This window comes from Dipodomys merriami, unplaced genomic scaffold (assembly GCF_024711535.1).
Source record: "Dipodomys merriami isolate MVZ:Mamm:240054 unplaced genomic scaffold, mDipMer1.0.p SCAF_1, whole genome shotgun sequence".
NCBI lineage: Eukaryota > Metazoa > Chordata > Mammalia > Rodentia > Heteromyidae > Dipodomys > Dipodomys merriami.
In genome coordinates, this window is record NW_027202270.1 from 39,186,484 (window position 1) to 39,210,350 (window position 23,867).

General features: G+C 36.7%; 1 protein-coding gene across 1 annotated transcript in view; it reads left to right on the forward strand.

Moving 5' to 3' along the window:
* Pde11a (phosphodiesterase 11A) overlaps window positions 1–23,867 on the forward strand; it is a 352,033-nt gene that overhangs the window by 151,298 nt on the left and 176,868 nt on the right. The window contains exon 5 of the mRNA XM_070020261.1: window positions 5,006–5,070. Coding sequence (XP_069876362.1) covers window positions 5,006–5,070 — 65 coding nt within the window. The remainder of the gene's footprint in view (window positions 1–5,005; window positions 5,071–23,867) is intronic.

Sequence of the window (23,867 nt, forward strand, 5' to 3'; positions counted from 1 at the left end):
TATTTGTTCCAGGGTCAAAAAAATTCCCAAAACTTAATTGAGCTGGATGCCAATAGCTTATACGTGTAATCCTAGCTATTCTGAAGGTTGTGGTTGAAAGCCAGGCAGGAAAGTCCATGAGATTCTTTTCTCGAATTAGTCACCTAAAAGCTGGAAATGGAGCTGTGGCTCAAGTAGTACAGTGCTACCTTTGAGCAGAAATCCTCAGTGACAATGCTTTGGCCCTGAGTTCAAACCCCAGAACCAGCACAAAAGAAAAAAGTTTCAAACAAATAAACCAACACCATCCCACCTTACTTGAAGGAAGACTTTCCTACCACTGTAACATATGCATATTCTCAAATGTACTCTCTACCATTTGCCTTGGTGGCTACATTTCTATGTGAAATGCAATATATTCTTTTGGAATAAAAGATAGTAACTAAAAAAATTTTTTAAGATGATAATTCCACAAATCTCCTTTCTCAATTCCATAGGATTATTATCTGTCATTGACCATTAACAAATAGTAAGTTTACCTGATCCAGAACTAGATTTTGTGGCCAATATGCCAGTATGTTATCAGTTATAACCACTAAGCTCTCAGGGGAAAGCAGCACTCACCAGTATTCATATAAATGTGTGTGGCTGTTTCAACAAAAGTTTATAAAAACTTAGAGTGAGGGCTGGGGAAGGTGGCTCAGTGGTAGAGTGCTTGCCTTGCATGCATGAGGCCCTGGGTTCAATTCGTCAGTACCACATAAGCAGAAAAAAACAGAAGTGGTGCTGTGGCTCAAGTGGTAGAGTGCTAGCTTTGACCTGAAGAGACCTGAGGGACAGCGACCTGGCCCTACCACCGACAAAATAAAAACTAAAACTAAAATAACTTATGGTGAGCTAGACTTTGCCCATGTGTTGTCATTTGCCTACTTCTCACCTAGAGAACTGATAGACAGTCATTAATTTCTGTCTCAAGATTTACCTTATTTCTCAATTGTTCATCATTGTTGGGATATATTTTGAAGTATTTATTATTTGGTGCTAACCAATAATCTCAGTGATTTCCTGGCCCTGTGAAATTCATACATAATTGTAGCTAGATCAAGTAACCCTGTCTTCAGTGGAGAAGAGACCATGTATAGATAGTTTCTTCCAATAATTTGGGATGTGTGGGGAGTAATTTGACTTAGAGCATAACTTCAGGTTGCCCTTGAAGGAGATTGCACTAGTATTCCTCATAGTAAATCCAGTAGGATTTTAAAATGTATACCTTAGACTTCGCATTTTTGTGGCAGTTTCATACTCACCATAACATGAGTCCAAAGCCTTGAAAGTCAGATGATCTAGACCAAGACTAATTTTATTTACGTTATGGACCCCAGGCTACTTGTCTGGATGCCTATGGCCTCTAGCTTAGGCTCAGTGGTAGTTCTGTCCTCAACAGTTTTACTTCTCTGTTTGTTTGCTGTTGTTGTTGTAACCTCTTTGATGGGACTCAAATCTGCTTCTTTCTTTTTCTTGTATTGCTTGCTACCAATTGTAAACCGTCAAAATTTGTATTTCTCTCACTTTCTATCCAGTTTCTCTTCCTATAACGCTAAATGCGACTCTTTTATACAACTTAATGGCCCATAAATGTTTTTGTTCCACTATAGTCAGTTTTATAGAGAACATTCATGTTATTTCACTTATAAAAACTATTTTATACACATTTATACATTTTTCCAAGTATGTAAGTACTTCATCTTCGGAATTCTCCATTCAATTCATGGCCAAAAGAATTTAAAGCACTTTTGAACATAAGTGTAACAGTATTTGCTGATAAAAGTATTTTGAGTGCTTATGTGCTAGGTTATATAACAGTATGAAAGGCAAAATTTCAAAGAAACAGAGTAAACAGAAAACAAAATTTGTAAGCAAAACCAAGCCAACAAATTTAAGACGAAATTATATTGCATACATTTTATTTGAATTACAATTCATTTGAATTTAAACCTTTTGTTCTGAGTTTTTCAATAACCAAAGTAAACAATTTTATAGGTTTTATAATTCCCTTAATCTAGTAAATAAAAAAACACCAAGTAAATAAATTACACTTCTCGGATCTGCACTTAGAAGTTTCCCCGTAAATGTTATTATTAGTCATTAGTATTTACTTCTCCAGAGAAACAAAATCCATACATTTATATTTTGTCTCTCCTCCTCACTGAGAGATTATTTAGGAAAATTGTTTGATTCCACACATATATACCATGTATCCCCACAACCTCACCCACTCCAGCACTGTTTCTTACCTGACTCCATCCAAGAAAGCTTCTTTAATTTCAAGACTATGTTAATGTTGCTTTGGATTGTATTCTAATGGGGCAGTGATGTTTTTAAAATGTTATTTAAAACAAACAAACAATCATTCCATATGACCATGGAGAATGCAAAGTCCCACATCTGCTGTATGCATTCTGGAAATCTAAAAAGCTAGTTGTATCTGAGACATTAATTTGGAAATGAACTTTACAACTTTGGGAGGGGGAAGAGTGGGGTTGGGGGAAAGAAGGGATAGTAGGAGAAAAACAAAAGAGCAGGTAACAATGTTCAACAAGAAATGTACTCATTACCTTACTCATGTAACTATAACCCCTCTGTACAGCATCTTTACAACAAAGTAAAATTTCAAAAAAAAAAAAAAACAAAAACGAACAAGAGCTGGGAAGGTGGCTCAGTAGTAGACCACTTGCCTTGCATGCTTGAGGCCCTGGGTTCAATTCCTCAGCACCACATAAGCAAAAAGAAAAAAGCCGGAAGTGGCACTATGGCTCAAGTGGTAGAGCGCTAGCCTTGAGCTGAAGAGCTGAGGGACAGCGCCCAGGCCCAGAGTTCAGGCCCACGACCGGACCCCCCAAAAAAAACAAAAACAAAAACAAAAACAAAGAACCAGAGTAGCCAATAGTGTAAGTCGTAGTTCATGAACAAAGGTCTGATTGTCAGGAGTGCTAGTATCTAAAGGCAAGAGAAGATGTCTTAAAGCTAACACAGCGAATTCACTCTTCATCCTTTCTGTTCTGTCCCAACCCTGGATGAATTGGATGATGCCCACCTATACTGGTGACTATGATCTTCTTTACCCAATCTACAATTCAAATGCTAATCTCTTCCAGAAGCGCTGATACTTACATAGTACATAAAGGATTGGTTATAATTGGCACTGTAGCACAAAGTGGTAGAGTGCTAGCTTTGAGAGAATGAGCTCAGGGACAGCATCCAGGCCCTGAGTTCAAGCCCAATGACTGACAAAGATACAAAAAGAATTGGCAATGTGCCTCATTTTCAGTAAGATGGCAGAGTGTAACCTAGAACATGATGAAAATGGAAGAATTTGTCATCTGAACAAAGTAGTGGAAAGAAATCACAAATAACAAATCACAAATAAAAAAGTCAAGGTGCATCTAGAACAAACTTCTTTTAGTATCTGTGATAATTCTCCATTTTGTAAACATAAATAAAATGCTTCCATTTTATCCTATTATTGTTTCATGTCTAAGAATTGTTTGGGATATATTTTGAAGTATTTATTATTTGGTGCTAACCAATAATCTCAGTGATTTACTGGCCCTGTGACATTCATACATAATTGTAGCTAGAGCAAGTAACCCATACATTTGTTGGTTGAAGCAGTCAGAAGATTACTGATTCAAAGGGAGAAGACACAGGTCTTACCATTTGTTAGCCCCACTCTGAAGAGAAGAATGTGCAACTAGAACTTAATGGTTGTAGCCACTTTTGGAAGATAAAATTTGAACAATAAGTGATTCTGTAGAGACTTAAATCACATAATATGAGATTAGAAATATGATTGCCACTGGTATTTCCTTGCATTTGAACTATTGTTACTGCCTTCAATTTACCTGGTTACACACAGTTGTTTTAGTGTTAGGTTTTCCTTCCTTTTTCCTCGTGTTGCATTTTCTTAGACTGGGCTCATGGTTCACGGATAAAACTTTAATCTTTCTTTCCAATTTACAACTCAGCTTGTCAGGTGCCCATCATTTCCTTGTAAATGGTTCATTTAAAAGGCCCTTGAAACATGAATGCATCTGGCAAAGGCAGATCTAAATATCACCCCGGGAAGGATCCAATGACATTCCAATGGACTCCTACCAGCAAGGGAACACGTGTTCCTCTTACGTGTTTTGTTTTGTCAAGAAGGCTAGAAATGATGGCTTTTCCCACTCAATATTTGAAGTATTCAAAGGGTGAACCTTCTAGAGTGAGACAGATCTGCACAGAGAGGCAGTTGCCTCATGTAATTGTGTAAAACTTTCTTTTAAAGATTAATTTTAATATTTTAATTTATTAATTTTCTCATGTATAGACTGATGACAGAGATTTCTAGGTATAATAGAAAAACTAAACAATCAAAGAAACTTCTAGTGAACTCAACTGTGGCTAATAACAAAATTACACTGCTATTTCTGTGCTCATTAATTCCCTTTCAGCATAATGATTTGGTCAGGCTCCTGCACTGGATGTGATGTTTCATGGTATAGAAGAAAGAACAAAAATTCAGTTGACCAGTGATCATTGAAGAAGATCACTGAAGTGCTACCACTGTGGTAACACCAAAGTGCTCATCTGAGAACAACGATGAAACAAGGATGCTAACTTCAAGAGCCTGGGATTGATGGAGGCATACTTTTGGAGGGGTGTTTATCCTTACTTGGCTCTCTATGATGGTAATTGGATTGTTACAAGGAACATTTTTTTAAAGTATCTAAGTAAGATTTCTTCTTGCCTGACCAGCATAGTTCATTGTAATATGGCATACAAATTTGGTAAAATGTGTTGAGATGTTGTCAATGTAGCAAAGTGTAGAATAAAAAGTTCCTTTTTTCTTATGATCTGTCTACTTAAAAGTAATACCTTCCTTTAATCTCCAATTATTATTGTAAGGGTGGAAGCATTTACTGTATTATTTTAAACTGTGAGAAAGCTTTAATTGACCTGGATTTACTGTCTTTGTATATGGCAGGTGGTGAAGTTTACTAAATCCTTTGAATTGCTGTCCCCAAAGTGCAGTGCTGATGCTGAGAACAGGTAGGGGGCCTGGGGTCTGTGTTTGTCCTTTGATGCTCTTTGTTCTTGGTGTAAGTGGAGTTGTGCTGTTCTTTGAAGATGGAAGTTATTCCTTCTCTAAATTGGCTGGCAAATGTTGCCAAATATCACTTAAACTCTATTTTAGAGCTTAAATAAAAATCTATAGCCTCATAATGAATGTATATACATCTAGCTTGCAATCTGTTTTTAAGACTAAATTTTCATATTTAAATCTAATTAAAATATTGCCTTTGAATTTTAGTCTCTCTTTCCTCTGAACCTTGTACTGGGTTGGGATAAATTTTAAGGTATGTTGATATCTAAATTCAGGATCCAAGTTCTTTTTACAAGTTTATATGGAGAAGCAATGGAGGGAACCTGTTTCCTCTCAGCCGCCAGTAACAATTTCTCCTTATACCAAACATTTGACTGAAACTGTTAATGAATAAAGTTAGGTTTTAGGTACTCTTAATTATGTAGGAGACCTAATTTACTCCATTCTTCTGACCCTTTCTTTTATTCCTTTTTGTTTGCCTATATTTGGCCAATGATAACACCTTGCTAAAAAAAAATAAGTCTCCAATAATGAGATGTTTCTTTGTTGGCATCTTTACATCTTTACCAATAGACAAAGGGTGGGCAGCATCTTCATTTGTTACTACCCTAAATAACAGTGGAGCTGCTAAGAAAATAGCTCCATTTAGTTTGGACCTCTCTAGAGGAAGTACAGAAAAGTCACGCACAATGAAGAGATCTAGAAAAAGACAAATCAAGTGCCAGGGGCAGTATAAGGATGATGACAATGATGTCTAAAAATGTAAGTGTTTCTGTTCATTAAGTACCACATGGTATAATATTTTACATGCACTTTCTAAGAGGATTTAATATTCATGAAGATGAGCTTATGTTCACATCTTTTATATTGTCCGTTTTTTGAGACAAGGAGGCATAGAACTTATGGTTCTCTTGCTTTAGCCTCAGCTGGGCTTACAGGCATGTGCCACCACACCCTGCTCCAAGACAAAAGTATTTTGGGCAGTATTGAACTTGAATTCAATGGGTCACGCTTCTACTACTTGACTCGTGACCTCATCCCTTCTGCTTTAGATGGGTTTTCCTGCTTTTGCCAGTGGTTGGTCTGGGACCATTATTTTTCTACCTTTGCTTCCCATGAAGCTGGGATGGAAGGCATGTGCCACCACATTCAACTTTAAAACAGATTTTTGAAGTAGATATTCCGTCCCTTTAGGTCATAGGAGAAAATCAATTACCTCTCCCAACCTCTGCACTTTGATCCCATTGTGATATATAACTAAAATCGGACAATCAATCCCATAAAATGAACATCTCTTGAGATAGTGTTTCCTACATGTAGTGGATTAGTGTCAATCTGGTTTGGAGAATTTGGTGAAACTGGATCTCAGAGAGATTCTGATTGAAAGCATTAAAATGAAGTACTAAAGAATAAATATATTCAAATGCATCTCTGGAAAGTATCTGTTTCACAAGGTAATATTAATTTGGATTTTATACCTATTATTGGCTTTAATAAGAAACTAATAAATTAAAACAGATAGTAGGTACTTTACTATTATTGAATATATGAAAGTTAAAAGAGGTCAGGGCTGCATATTGTATAATTCATTCATATGGAACTCTGTTTCTTTTTTAAAATTATCTTTAAATAGTTGTACAAAGGAGTTGCCATTCAACAAAGCAGTTTATGTACAGTACATCTTGATCAATATCACCCTTTTCAACATTCTCCTCCATTCCTCCCCACCCTACCTCTAACCTCAATTTTCTTATTTTTGTAGGATATATACTGAATTTTATAACTGTATTCTCCCCCCTTCCTGTCTTCATTCATCTGTCTTTCTTTCTATCATTTCATACTGAGGATTTGAACTCAAATGCCTTTCACTTGCTAGGCAGAGTCTACAACTTGAGCCACACTTCCTACCCAAACAAACATTCCAACAAGAAAACACATCAGTAGCTGCCAGAGACTGAAGGTAGAGAACAAGGGTAACTACAAAGAGAAACTGAGAAATTGAAGTTGCAATGTAACTGTCCTGCATCTTGTATTGTTTGTATTGACAAATGCAAATACAATTGTATTTGTAAAGATGTACAAATTGCACACTTAAAGGAGTGAACTTTACTCTCAGCAAAGTTCTCATATTTCAAAATGGAGAACCGAAGTCTTTTCTAAGAGGTTTTCCTATTCATAAAGATGAGCTTACATTCACATCTGGATCCAATGTCAACAAACCTATACCTAATAAAGATGTTTAGATACAGAGGGTTTCTAGTAAAATGCTCAGAATTTTTCCTATGTAGAATATTGTGAAATAACATCAAATACACTAGAGAAAATCTCTGTTGGTTTGGATTCCTTTAGCTACTCATAACCTCATACAAGTTATATATTTTTTCTTTTTCTTTTCTTTTCTTTTCTTTTCTTTCTTTCTTTTTTTTTTTGCCAGTGTTGGGGCTTGAACTCAGGTCCTAGACACTGTTCTTGAGCTTCTTTTGCTCAAGTCTAGCACTCTACTACTTGAGCCACAGCTCCACTACCAGCTTTTTCTGTTTATTAGGTACTGAAGAATCAAACCCATGCTAGGCAAACACTCTACCACTGAGCCACATTCCCAGCCCACAAATCATATTTCTAAAGGAACTATTAAAACCTTAAGTTTCTGTTATGGGGCTAGGTTTTGGGTAGGGTTAAAGCCTGTTAGCAATTAGTAGCTTTTTCCTCAGGAACTAGCTCCTGAGACACTCACTCACACAGCCCAGCCTGAAGCCATTCTCAGGATTTATGTTTACTGAGATTCCAGTTGTTTTTCTTTTACCCTCAGGCAGCTGGGGCTGCAGCCTGTGTTACAATGGAATGGGGCAGCCTCTGGCTCTGTTTACACAGTGAAGAAAGTCACTCCTTTCTGGGTGGAGTTATCTCTGCCTGGGAATGGCAACTTTCTTTTGGGGTGGAGCTGAGCTCAGCAGGTTCCTTTGACCTGTAGAATGGCTCCCATAGTCTTCTGCCAAGGCCTGAGTTGCTAGCTGCTCCGGCCCCTTTGTCAGTATCAAAGACAGAGTTCTTCTCTGGTTCTTCTCCTTGAAAAGGAATGAGGATGTCTTGTGTGGTACTCACTGCCTTTCCCTTTGTTTCGGGGCTGTCCATGGTCTGCAACTGTCTGTGGTAAGCAGGACAAAGATTTCTGTTCCTTGTTGCTGTTGTTTTTAATGTACTTATAATGTAGTGTGTCATTTTTGTTTCTTTTGTATGTTCTTCCCCATGGTATAACCCCAGTTTTCACTGTATTTGATTCTGGTGCCCAGCATCTTGTATATACAATTTTATAATTTGGGGAGGGGAAGGGAAATAACAAAATGCTGAAATAAGTTACAGGTTGACCCATTGTAATAATGAAATGTACAAGACACTATGTTGAAAACAAACTTTAGAGCCTGGGGGGGGGGGGGGGTGAGGAGAAGGAGAAGTTGGGGAGGTAGGGAAGAAAAGGATGGTAGGGGAAAAACAAAGGAGGGGGGTAACAATGTTTGATAGGAAATATACTTACCTTACTCATGTAACTGTAATCCCTTTATACAGTATCTTTACAATAAAAAATATATATTAAAAATACAACCTTCAAAATTCCAGTACTTCTATATTATTGTTTTTATGTCACATATATGATTTCATGGTCACTTCTGGCTGGATTATTTTAATGTCAACAGAACTTCCATGTCAAAATGAAATGACCCAAGGCCCAGACTGCCTGAGGAAAACTTTCTGATAATAAAAAAAAGAAAAAGAAAGGTCAGCTTTTCTATAAAGAGCCATTTTAAAAGTGCTTTTGAACTTTGACATTATGAGTCAGTACTGTTTATCATTCTATTTATGGCTTTTAAATTAATGGATGATGTTCATTTATCTCAGAAGACATTTCCTTCATTGTCCAGTAATTTTCTTCTTTGTAGAAGTGCATCCAGTCATTTATTGGAACAACTGGCTCTACCATTTACTTTGCTTAAGGCATGGAAGGAACATGGAAACAGGCCACAAGTCTACAAATCATAGCATGCTCTCAACACCACTGTCTATCTTTCTCTTAACCTTTTATCACTCTACATGTCCTCTGGACATCATTCCAAGATATAGTAGTATAGCTTTTAAAAGACAAGCTTCCCATTACAATACTTCATAGTACTATTTCAGAGTTCTCCAGTTTGACAATCCTAGTAGACATTTCTTTTAATAAGTTAATTGTTGACTCACCGTTCTGCTTAGTATCTTAAGCTGTTAATTCCTTAGTGTTAGCTGGTCTTCTTGTGGTCTATATGCCGTGAACACCTACCAACTCAAGAGGTGGAAATGTTTGACTCATCCTTCTCTGTTAAATGTGTACTTCCTCTAGAACACTTTGACAACACCTCCAGTGATAAGAGTTTCATTGTTGTAATGGACTTCCACTGATAAAGAATTTTGTTTAAAAAAAAAAAGCATTTTGTAGCTACATGATGTAATTCTAGCTACTCAGTAGGCTGAAATCTAAAGGATCTTAGTTTGAAGCCATCTTTCACAGAAATGTCTGTGAGACTTCATCCACAATAACCAGCTCAAGGCTAGATTGGAGGAATGGCTCAAGTAGTAGAGCACCAGTCAAACAAGCTGACTAAATGTGGGGCTCTGAGTTCAAAACCCCAGAGATGCAAAGAAAAAAAAAGTGCATCTTATGGTGAATTATATTCTTATAACCTCTCCTCATGGGTTATAAATGTATCCATTAGAGATATCCATTTTATTCAACAGCAGTATATTGAATGCCTTCTTGATACTGGGCACTGTGTTAGGTGTTAGGTGGTAGGGTTTTAGCGATTAAAATTATTTTTTAAAAAACAGCAGTCTCTGACCTCATGGATCTCACAATCAATGAACAGTGGAGAAAGTGGTAGAAGCAGGATAAGAATATATTATCTGACTTAATCACCAGATTATAACTAAAAGTAGAGTCACATTAACAATAATAATTTATACCTAGCTATCTGCTTAGTCACTTCTCTGTACTATAGACCCCACATATCCTTGAAAAAGCAATTCTGGAAGTACTTAAGAGAGTCTTTAAGAATTTTTTAAAAAAAATTTATTGCTGTATTATGACTTCTCCCAGGAGATCCTATTTTAAAAATAAAGCAAAACAGAGCTAGAGGCATGGCTCAAGTGGTAGAGCACCTTCTTTAAAAAGAAAATACAGAGTTTAATACTCAGAATCATCAAAGAAAGGTTACTCTCTGTAAAGTATCTGTTTTAAGTGATATTTTAATTGAGGAAGGTTCCTCCTCCTTTGTAAAAATTATTCAGTTTTTAATTTGTATTGCTGGCTTGAACTCGGGGCCTGGGCACTATGCTTGTGCTCTTTTTGCTAAAGGCTCTACCACTTTGAGCCACTGCTCTACTTCCAGTTTTCTGGTGGTTAAATTGGAGGTCAGTCTCACAGATTTCCTGCCCATGCTGGCTTTGAACAGCAATCCTCAGATTTCAGCCTGCTGAGTGGCTAGGATTACATGTGTTAGCCACCAGTGCAAGGATAAATTATTATTTTATTAAACAGTCTACCCTTCATTCTTAGCTGAAGCAGAAATCTATTATATACAGGCAAATTAAGAAGAGACACACACACATGTTATCAATGCATGTACCTCATTTATGCATGGGAGATAAGCAGGGGAAAATGAGTAATTCTCAATGGTGAGGCTTAGAAATGTGGCTTACATTCCATCTTCTTTTTCAGTCTTTTTTTTTTTTTTTTTTTGGTTGGTCATGGGGCTTGAACTCTGGGCCTGGTAGTTTTCCCTGAGCTCTTCCGTTCAAGGCGAGCACTCTACCACTTGAGCCATAGTGCCACTTCCAGTTTTCTAGGGGTTTATTGGAGTCTTATGGAGTTTCCTGCCTGGCTGACTTTGAACCGTGATCCTCAGATCTCAGGCTCCTGAGTAGCTAGGATTACAGGGATGGGCCACCGGTGCCCAGCCTTTTCAGTCTTCTTGATGTGGTGAAGATACTGAGATCAAGCCACTTGCCTCAGGTCTAAAATTTTAGGAACACAAAGGAACTCAGTAATAAAGATAAGTAACATTTCAATGACATTTTGTGGGGGTGGTACAAAGGTTGGAGCTCAGGACTTCATGCTTGCTAAGCAGGTGCTTTACCACTTGAGTCACAGCTGTAGCCCTTTTTGCTCTGGTTACTTCTGAGCTAGAGTCTTGCGGGTTTTTTTCCTCAAGAGCAGTCCAGGCCTTATAAGCTTTCTATAAGCTGACTGTGGGCTTTCTATCTACACTTGCCTCCATAGCTAAGATGACAGATGAATGTCACTACTCTTACCTTTTTGTTTTGAGATATGTCTTTTTCTTTTTGCCCAGAATCTTTCTGATCTTAGTTTTCCAATAGCTAGAATTGCAAATGTGAGTCACTGTGCTGGGTTTTTAATGTCATATTTATATATATGTATATATATATATATATATATATATATATAAACTAATGCAAAAAGTCAATATCAGGATCAATCCTCAATGAACAAAATGTCAAAAATCATTTTTGTTTTCAGGTGCTAGGGATTCAATCCAAGGTTATGTATTTGTGAGGCAAATATTTTACTCATTGGTTACATCCCTCCCCCAAAGCATTTTGAAAGACAAAAATTTGCCTTATATGCTTAATTACCAGTACTCAGGAAATTGAGATATGAGGATCACCAGCCTGGGTTAAAGAGGGAGACCCTATCCCAAAACACCAATAAAAATAACAAAAGGCAGATTTTTCATTTTTCCTCAGGATTTAATATGGCTGAACAAAGTATTGTCTTGAAATGTCACAATATCTAGTCATGATAAGAACCTCTTAGTACTTGCTTGGGTAGTTTGGGATAGGTTTTTGATATTTGTGTCCTTCACATACACATGCTCCATAAAGATGTAAATATGTCTAGAGAATAAGGCTTTGGAGTGCACGTTAGATTGCAATTCCTTCCAGGCATAAGCTTGTAGAAGTTGATGGCTTTGAGTATTTGAGTATTTCTGAGAGTATTACTCTCAGAAGCACTTAACACTTAAAAGCCTGCAAGAGTGTGTTGGTCACTTACCCTCTCTGAGCCTTAGCTTCCTCATTTGTAAGAAGGGAACAATTGTCTCTAACTCAAAGGGCATTTGTGAGATTGAGACAACCTAAATCTGATGGATACGAGGCTTCCAATGACAGTTTATGCTCTTTCTTTAATTAAATAAGAAATCATTACAATGACAATATTGGATTCACAGAATTACAGCTTCCTGGAACTCTTTGGCTAGAAGATAATGTCTAATAGACATTATCTATTTTATCTTCCTCATTTAATAACTGAGGGTATTAGTCTCCTGAGGCTTCAATAACACATCGTTGCAAACTTGGTGACTTACAACAATAGAAAAATCTCTCACAATTCTAGATGCCCCTGGGTTTGTAGATACCTCATGCCAATTGCTGCCTGTCTTTGATAGTCTTCCTTCTATGTTTCTCCTCTCTAGTAAAGACTCTAGTCATTGGCTTTACCACCCAACCTAAATCTAGCCTTAGTCCATTTCAAGATCCCTAACTAATTACATCTGTAAAGACCTTATTTCCAAATAAGATTTCATTTTGATTTTTGGGTTAAATAACTTTGGATGGTGGTGGGGGCAATCTCTGAAATAATATTTAAAAATAAATGGAGTTTAACAGGAACCAATATACAAGGACACGTGTACCTCCATGTTTATTGCAGCACTGTTCACAATAGCTAGGATATGGAAACAACCCAGATGCCCCGCCACAGATGAATGCATCCAAAAATTGTGGTATCTATACACAATGGAATATTATGCAGCCATTAGAAATGACAAAATAATGGCATTTGCAGGGAAATGGATGGAGCTAGAAGGAATCATGTTGAGCGAGGTAAGCCAAGAGCAAAGAGACAAACGGTACATGGTCTCCCTGATAAGTGGATGCTAAATCCAAAATGTTAGGTGATATGACAAAACTAAAGGACTTAAGAAACAAAGAACTCCCACTCATCTGGTCGAACAACTACTAAATATCCCCATGCTGCTGATCACATGCATAGTGCATAACATGTGAACACCGTTATATGTTATAGACTGTGATAGACAATTTGCTCCAGGAAAGTTAGAATGAACTTGTGACTTTAAATTAGCATCATTATTCCACAATACTGTGAAATTCGGGAAATTATGTAATCACTTAATCACAATAAAAAAAAAAAAAAGAACCTCGGGGAAGGTAGGGAGGGAAAAAGGATGGTAGGGGGAAAACAATGGAGGAGGTAACAATGTTCAATAGGAAGTGTACTCATTACCTCACTCATGTAACTGTAACCCTCTGTATAGTATCTTTACAATAAAAAAAAATGATCACAAACAAGGCCATAAAAAAAATAAATGGAGTTCTAATCTTAAATAGTTCTTTGGTCTTCAAAGAGGCCAGAGCTACACAGAGAAAACTTTGGAATAGAAAACCAGGCTCCAGTACCCCATGACTCCAGCAAGCCTAAAACCAAATGGACTACAGAGTAGGCATAGTTCTAAACTGAGCACAATATAGTATAAATCCTTTACTTGCCTGGGATAAAGATAACTACTGGGAAAATCCCTACACATTCCAGTCCAGATATGTTCCTCAGCCCCTTCCTAAATCCTCTTCCTAGACTCTTGAAAATCATGCATTTTAGTTTCCTATTGCTATAAAAACAAATGACCACAAATGTAATGGCTCCAAACAAATCCATCCATATTAAGGTAAATTTCTGACTTCTAGAACTTTGAGATAATACATGGACACTATTTTAAGTTGCTTTCTTCATAGTAATTTGTTATAGCAATAGATAACAAAAGCACAGCTACCATGAGTTTGAACCCAATTTAATATGAGGCTAAATTAAAATCAATGATATCATTTACACAGTACTCATACACATACATGTACATGCGCACATGAAGGCATGAATGACAAGTGAGATATGAGTGGTGTACAGCATAAGGAATGGATGCCCAGGATCCCTACATTACCTTTCAAATTATGCTATGTCTTGATTCATTCTTTAGACATGCATCTTCAACAGTTAAGGAATTGCTGGTACACACAGAAACCCATAGTTTCCCTTATTTGCAATAATTAGTATACGTCTAGGATAAGTTTATCAGATGAGCAGAATAGCTCAATAGCTATGAACATATAACATGACACTAAGCTAAATGAACTCCAAGATATGGACACTAGGGATTTTTCTTTGTTGTTTTTAATGTACTATGTGAATTTTTTTTCTTTTGTATGTTCTTTCCCCTATGCGACATCCCCTATGTCACTGCATTTGATTGTGGTACGCTGGTAGTGTATGTATGTGAGACAAAGGATAGGGGGAACCAATGCAACAGCGACATACAGAAGACAATATGTGGGAAGTGATCTGTAATAACTTGGGTGTGGAGTGGGAGGAGGAGGCAAAGTAGGAGAAAAATGAAGAAGGGGTCACAAGTTTGACAAGAAATATACTTATTACCTTACTTTTGTAACTGTAACCTCTCTATATATCACCTTGATGATTAAAAAAAGAAACCCTTAAAATTGTTTGCAACAAACTATGGATTGAGCAGTTGAGAAAGGCATTGCAAGTTTGATTTTACCTAAAAGCCTTCAGATTATGCCCCCTTAGAAGAAGGTCTTGGGATGATTCCAGACTTCACCATCAATGTCCTGATCATTGATGGTATCAGTGAACATTGATGACTCTCAGTTGGGAAGTGTTTCTCAACAGTGACAATCCAAACAAGAAGAAATTTAGCAATAAACAATTTCTTTTGCTTGTAAGTTTTCCTTGATGTATAACCAACTGATACAGATCTAATTTTTTTCTTAAAGAATGGGATATGATAAAATTTAAGCCTAAACAATGTTTTAATCTAAGACTAAGCCAGATACAAATTGCTTACACCTATAATACTAGCTAACCAAGAATCTGAGATCTGGATTGAGACAGTTTGAAGTCAGCCTCGGCAGAAATTTCCTCAAGACTGTCTTCAATAAGCCAGCAAAAAGCCAGGCTGAAGGAATGGCACAAGTGATAAAGCCATAGCTGTGCAGCAGACTGAATATGGGGCTTTGAATTCAGACCTACAAACTGGAAAAATACAACAAAATAAGATATTTTTCTGATAATAATGTTTGTTTCTGGCAGCTTTCTTTCCAATTGCTTAAAAACAACAGTGCATTTGCAGTTAGTGATATCATAAATTCAATTAACCAATCTGAACCTACCACACCTTACTTTTCCTGTGGCTTTTCTACCCCATAGTTGACCTACATTTACCTGGAGGGTACATACACCTGAACTATGAAAAGCACCTGAGAAATTAGGATTTCTTTCCATTTTAAGATTGAGCAGCTCTATTATTCCTTTCAACATTTGCTGAACATTTGTTTTCCAACACTTGTTGAAGTGTTTTCCAACATTTATTGTCCACATCATATTTTTCAGGTCTGAATAATAAAATATACTTCAATTCCTTGGTGTTTTTTGCTTTCTTTACTAATTTGTGTGGCATCTAGTGTTACAGACAAATCACTTCTGACACAATTGCTAACTAGGGTCCAGATAGAAACCACGGGCAACAAGAAGTTCCTTCAATGGCCCTGGAAGAAATGAATGCGTAGCATTGTTTCACTTCTAGCAATGGTCTGTAAGCATTCCTGGCTACTCTTTTTTAACTATTCTTAACTCCAGATTCAATGTTCCAAATCATCTCAATTTAAAAGAAGAATTTTCTTCCATGAATCACCCTTCTTCCAGAAAATGAAAGAATGGCCTGTATTGTTGGTTCAAGCCTTTATGAGCAACATTCCCAGAAATATCTGGCTACCATCTTTTATGCTTCTTCAGCATCGATGATGTGACCAGGATTGAGCTTGGGATAAACTGTATTAGTCCAAAGACAGCATGTGATGATGAGGAAGGGTCTTCCATATTCTCAACACACTGTGAGTTTTGGAGCTCTCAGGTTGAGTTGACCCAGATGAGGTGATCTCTGGCACCTCATCTGATTATGAATGTGATTCTGTCTCTAGATTGGTTAACTGAATGCCTCCAGAAAGTCTACTGTGATTCACCCACTTGATCACTATCATTAAAGGTACATGACCTTGGTGAGTCTTTGGGGAACCAGAGACATTCTGGGGAACCTTGACAAATGTCTTTACTGTGGCTCCTGGATGTGCCGACTTCATGGTGAATCTCTTAGATCATGACTTTCAGTTTTTTCAAATACGATCAACAATAAGAATATTGAAATCTAGTTAATGGATATAAACATATCCACAAATAGACACATACATCTAAAATAAAAACTTGATCAAGCTGTACTTTACTCTGTATGTATATTCTCATCTGTTCTAAGACAAAATAAAGAACCCTGCTTTCCTGACTTACTAAATTGATTTCCTCATAGTTTGAAATACTATGATCTTGGTGCATAAGCTTGGTCTGGGTTACCCAGGCAGTGGTTGTAGTCTCAATTGTAATTATATAATATTTAAATTAAATATAATAGTGAAGTACAATGATTGGGTGAAGTGGTATTTTCTAAGCATTCTAGAACTTCTTCACTTAAATACATATTGTTCTTCAAAGTAGGCACTCTTGTGGAGTGGATGGCTTATTGGGTTCTTTTACATCTATTTAGTACAAGTAAATTAAATGTGTTACATAAACAAATTTTAGGATCCTGGAGCCATGCAGAGTAACCATCTCTCATAGTCTTTTTTTTTCTTTAATGTGAAAAGTTTCTGCCTGTTGACAGTCTCATTTTACTTCATTGAAGGTCAATGTTACATATCTTCACTTATATCCATAGATACATTTGATTTCCTTCTATATTCAAATTTGATGAAGTTTTAGATATGTTTCTCTGGTGTTCTAAGTATTTATAAAATAACCTATGGTTTTGCTTATTTTCATAAATGGAATCATAGCTTAGAAATTTCTGTGAATTCTACTCTTTTTAAAATTTTTATTTTATTGTAAAGATGCTGTACAGAGGGGTTACACTTACATGAGTAAGGTACATCTCTCATGGAACATTGTTACCCACTCCATTGCTGTTCCCCCCGTATCTCTTCCCTTCCCTCACTCCTTCCCAAAGTTGTAAAGTTTATTTCCGACATAGTGTCCTGTGAGTATCATTGTTTCAACGGGTCATCTTTTGTACTTCTTTCAGCATTTTGTTATTTCACTTCCCTTCCCCCAATCAGATAAATGCACATACAAGGCCCTACCAGGGCCTTCCAGCCATATTTCAAGTACTAGACTGGAATCAATTTTAGATCTATTTTAGTGAGTCAGCTCCTGTCCTTCAAGCATTATATGCCAAGGTTAGAAGAACAAAGAATTTTTTTAGGGAAAAATGATTGTAAGGCATAAAGAAGGAAGGATCAAGAATAGGTAGAAAAAGCCTTGACACAGTGATTTGAGATAGAAGAGAGGAAAATAAAGAACAAATAAGAAGAGTCTCAAATAATAGAAAAAGTCTCAGCCCTGGCAATGGGAAGTCCCAAACAGTAGAAGAGTTGGAAGAGTCTTGCAGCCATACGAGTGCCCCACATCCCACTTTCTATGCTGAGAACTGGCAGGGCAAGTTGGATCCAAAGGGGTAGAGATGAGATGGACAGTCAGCTATGCTCCCTGGTGAAGGGTGTCTCAGGAGTTATGAATGGCCACAGCATTTAGTGAGGAGCTTGATACTTATTACTAGATTTAATTAACTTTCTAAAACTCTTTTCGGCTATTCTGTCTTGGCAACATAATTGTATCTTTGTACATCATCCTCTTATCATTAAAGTATCTAAGCTTTTTCCCTTGAGATAGAATTCACATACCATAAAATTATCCTTTAAATATTCGATTCAATGGATATTCACAAAGTTGTATATCCATAACAATGTCTTTTTCTGGAATATTTTCATTACTCCAAAGAGAAACTATTTTTTCTTGTTGTCATTCCACTCTCCACCCCTCCCAGACTTCTGCAAATGCAGAAGTCTTTATACATTTTGACTCTATACATTTGCCTATTCTGGATCTTTCATATGGTTGAATCATGCAATATGTTGCCTTTTATGTGTAGTGTTTCATGTTTAGTGTAATGTTCTTACTGTTCATCCAACATGTTCTTATTCCTTCATCTTTTTTCGGTGCTGAATAATATTTCTTTGTATGGATATGCAACCTTTTGTTTAGCCACTCACCAATTGATGGTACTGTCTCTACTTCTTGACTATGAACAATCCTGTTCAAATCTTGGGTACATATGTGTTTTCAGTTCTCTTGGGTATAGGCCTAGAAGTGAAATTTATGGATGATGTTGTCATTCTGTGCTTAACTTTCACAAAAGGTACCAAATTGTTTTCCACTGTGGCTATACCACCAATACTGCAATTAAGATAATTGAGAAATAATTCTAGTTTTTTATGTTCCACCAACAATGTATAACGATTCCAATTTCTCCAGATTTTTACCAATAGTTCTTTTTCCTTTTTATTATAGCTATCCCAGCAAATGTGAAATACATTTCACTGTGGTTTGATTTGTATTTCTCTAATTGCAAGAGTTCTTTGTAAATTCTTGGTACAAGTCATGATTTATGTATTTTATCCATTCTGTGAGTTTTCCTTTCCTTTTTCTGTCACTTGTGCTTTTAGTTAATTGCTTAATTCAAGTCATGAAGACTGATGTCCATGTCATCTTCTAGGCGTTTGATGATTTTACTCTTATACCTAAATTTTTATCCACCTTCAGTTAACTTTTTATGTGGTATGAAATAAGGCTCTAAATATTGATTTTCATGAGGTATACAGTTGTCTAAGCAAAAGTAATTGGAAAGACTATTCTTTTCCCCCATTGAAGTATCTTGGTACTTTCATAAAAAATCACTTTATGTTAAGAGTATAGGTTTATTTCTAGACTCTCAATTATGTTCTTTTGATCTATTTTCCTTTCCTTTTACCACATTGTCATGATTACTGGAATTTTTTCACAAGGTTTTTTTTTTTTTAATTGTGAAAATACTATACAGAGGGGGTTACAGTTACATGGGCAAGATAGTGAGTGCATTTCTTATCAAGCATTGTTGCCTCCTCCTTTGTTTCCCCTTCCTATCCCTTTTCCTCTCCACCCCCTACCCCCACACCCCCTTACCATTCCCACATCCCCCCACTTCCCACCCCACCAAAGTTGTAAAGTTTGTTTTTCGACATAATGTCTTATACATCTCATTGTTGAAATGGGTCCCCTGTATCCCTATTTAAACAATTCATTTTTCCCTTTCCCCTCCACAAATTATATCATCAAATACAGTGAAAGCAGGGCTTATACCATGGGGGAGGTACATACAAAGCAACAAAGCAATCATCATAAATATGTTAGAAACCCACTTTGGAAAGTAGTATGGAGGTTTCTCAAAAGACTCCATATAGAGCTCCCCTATGACCCAGCAATCCCACTTTTGGGCATTTACCCAAATGTTTACAAACAAGAACACACTAAAGCTATCAGCACGACTGTGTTTATTGCAGCACTATTTACTATAGCTAAGATATGGAACCAACCCAGATGCCCCTCAGTAGATGAATGGATCAAGAAAATGTGGTATATATACACAATGTCAGAAAGAATGACATTGCCCCATTTGTTAGGAAATAGAAAGGCTTGGGAAAAATTATATTAACTGAAGTAAGCCAGGCCCAAAGAAACATAGGTCCCATGGTTTCCCTTATTTGTAATATCTAGTATATGTCTGAGTCAAGCAGAAAAGGTCAGATAAGGTGATGTTAGGGAAATGCACCCTAAGATATGTATTCAAATGTTTTTTTCTTTCATGTGATTGTTTCTAACGCATTTATAAGATTATTTCTTTGTTGTTTTGTATGTCCCTCCCCCACAGTATATCCCCTGCTTTCACTGTATTTGATGTCGGTATAAATTGTGGAGGGGAAGGGGAATAACAAATCGTTTAAATAGGGATACAGGTGGACCCATTGCAACAATGAGATGTACAAGTCGTTATGTCGAAAACGAACTTTACAACTTTGGTGGGGGGGGGGAGAAGGAGGGGGAAGTGGGGAGGATTGGGTGGGAGGGAGGGGGAAAGATGGGAAGGGATGGGAAGGGGAAACAAAGGAGGAGGCTACAATGCTTGATAAGTAATGTACTCATTATCTTGCCTATGTAATTGTAACCCTTCTGTACAGTATTTTCACAATAAAAAATATGTTAGAAACAATTGCATGAAAGCAAAGATATTTGAATCCTTATCTTGGGGTTCATTTTGCCTAACATCAACTTGTTTGACAGTTTCTGTTTGTCTCAGATATATACTAGTTATTGCAAATAAGGGAAACCATGGGACCTATATTGCTTTGGGCCTGGCTTACTTCACTTAATATATTTTTTTCCAAGTCTTTCTATTTCCTAACAAATGGGACAATGTCATTCTTTGTGATGTAAGCATAGAACTCCATTGTGTATATATACCACATTTTCTTGATCCATTCATCTACTGAGGGGTATCTGGGTTGATTCCATATCTTAGCTATGGTAAATAATGCTGCAATAAACATAGTTGTGCTGGTAGCTTTAGTATGGTCTTGTTTGTGATCATTTGGTAAATGCCCAAAAGTGGGATTGCTGGGACATAGGGGAACTTTGTGTGGAGTCTTTTGAGGAACCTCCATACTGCTTTCCAAAGAGGTTGAACAAGTTTACACTCGTTACCAAGGATGCTACCTTTAGTAGAAATCCCGATTCTTAGTCACCTAGATATCTCTGCTTTCTTTACTAACAGAATTCAGATTGTTGAGATTGAGATCCATCACTGAGATACTTTTACTGGACCTAACAAAGCACAACTGTTAGGGAAACATCATTTGGATACTTCTATGTTTGCATGTTTTCTTCCTAAATAACTCATTTTTCCCCTCTATGATATTAATTATAAGAAACATGAAAGTGAAGAAATATTTGTAAAGAAGTTGTATATCTTCCAAATTCATCTTTTTTTTATTGACAGTCAGGGCCTGACCACTGCCCCTGAGCTTATTTTGCTCAAGGCTAGCACTCTATCATTTGAGCCACAGTGCTACTTCTGGATTTTTCTGTCTATGTGAACCAAGGGCTTCATGCATGCTAGGCAAGTACTCTACTACTAAGCCATATTCCCAGCACTCTAATCTTGAGAGTCTCAATCAAACATATTTTAAGTATCTTATTTTCACCTCTTAAACAAAATTAAAATATGCAATTTTGTTTATATTTTCATATCTTTGGACCTGAAAAGTGAAGTAAAAACAAATCTTGTTATTACCTTTATTTATTTTAGCCGAGAGATCTTGTCATTCTAGTAAGACTGTCACAGAGAAAAAAAGAAAAGCTATAAGGATTTTCCATGAACAAAACACATGGAAAAAAATACTGAACTTGAACATAATAAAATGGCTTATGTAGGTTAACTATTCTTGGATTAATTATACATAGTAAACAGAATTATGACTACTCAGAGGTCTTAATGGTTGGTTTTGATATTTAACTTATTTTTGTAGGTCTTTCTTTAGTATGCTTTGGCTATCAGTTTAACAAACAAGTCTACTCCTGTCTTGCTGTCTGTATGTGTACCCAAGCTTTGTTGTGAGGTGTGCCCTCAATCTAGAGATCTATGGTGATGGCCACAGGATATAATTTTAACAGGGCACTATTATCCGCAGTTGTGCCAACTAGCACACTTTCTCTTCAGTTCCTTTCCAAATCTGACAGTGCTACCATAGTCAAAACCAGAAACCCCTCTTCTGCCCCAGGAGCTAAGCAGTTAAATTAAGCAAGTTTCATCTAGGCGGTTGTAATAAAAGGAAATCTTTGTGATATAAGAACTAATATTCGCCAAGAGCCGTCTTTGTGCACACAGTCTTTAACAGTATGATATCAAACCCTCAAAAAAGGTCCTGTAAAATAGGTTTTATTTCTCCTGTTTTCCATTCATATATTTGCCTGTAGTCTCACGGCTGCCAAGTAATGACCAAGATTAGAATAGCAACCCAAATCAAAACAGATTCCTTTTGCTGTGAAACTAAGAACTTTACTCTAAATGAAAGACATCAACCACTCAATGAAATGCCATTCGACACCCATCTGAGAGTCCTAAGACCCTTTCCCAAAGTAATGCCAATTCCAAGGGCAGGCCAGGGAGGACCTCATCATTTTAATTTGATAACTTAAAGTAATGAAGTATAGAAAATGTGTTCTTTGGTTTCCATGTCCTGATTTGTGATAACACAGCATGCTAAAATTAGAGAAATCAAGTATGTGTAATAAAACGTCCTCAGGCAATACCTCAAATGCAAGTTCATTAACAGGTCACAATAAACTTCCAGAACTCTTGCAATTTATGGCATCTTTCCTACTGCAGTATACGAACTGACTGGCTGGTTCTAATTGCACACTCTCTCATTTCCTTTTATGGCTAAAAGAGTAGTTTGATAACCTTCAAATATATATTGAAGCCCATAGGAGATTATTAATGCCCTAGTCCTGTTTCTTTAAGATTCTCCTGCTGGGGTTCCAGCTTTGAGTCCTACCAGTATTGATTTATTTCCTTAATCTCCCAATTAAAAGATAACTTCAAATATGTTGCACAGCTGGAGGCTTAAGAAAGGGCTCCAGGAGTTGACTTTTCTTGATAAGAGAAAGTAAGGTATGGGGTTTCTTTTTGTGAACCAAAGTTCCGATTGAAGTCTAGTCAATGAAACAAAATATCAAATACTACCATGTTTAACCTGTACATCAAGAATCAAGTTTTGTTTGCAAAGCATAGAAAGAGAAGTATCTTTCTCAAATAGTTCCTGACTCTTGATCTCTCATATTCTTACCTTCATTGGATAATACTCAAACTGACAAGAGGGCGATTGACCATTTTAAAAATCTTTATTGAAAAGTTGATGAGCAGTTACATATGTAGGTAATGAGTACATTTGTTTTTAAACAGTTACCCTATCCAAAGTTTTCTCCTGTTTTCCCCTCCAAGATGTAAAGATGTAAAGATAATTTCCAACATAGTATCAAATGAATATCACTGTCACAGTGGCTCATCCTTTGTCCTGCTGTTTCTGTGATTCCCTTTCCTTTCCACAGATCAAATAAACTTATATATGAGAGAAAGGGTACAGAAAACTAAGATAGAAAAAAAAGAAAAAAGAAAGGAAGAACCACATACAGGGCATAATAATAACCTCTTCTTGAAGAATGAGGTTGGAATATTGATAGGTATCGCATTGAATTTGTAGATAGCCTTGGGAAGTATTACCATTTTCACGATGTTGATCCTTCCAATCCAGGGGCATGGGAGGTTTTTCCACTCATGCTGTAGTTTTGTCTAAATTGTTTTTTTTAATCATTCAATCATCCTTCTAATGAACACTTATTTTCCCTTATCTTTCAAAGACTAACTTAGACCATTTTCTTTTGTAGTTATCTATATACCATTCCCAACACAAACAGAACTGAATCTTTCCACCATTCCTTTAATATCTTGAACATCCCTCCATTATGTGCATTCCCATTGTCCATCATCATTGTCTGTAAACTTCCTGAACGTATGGCCCTCTTCTCTGTCCTTACCCTCTCTGTAAGTATGGAGGAAGAGGCAGAACTAGGCAG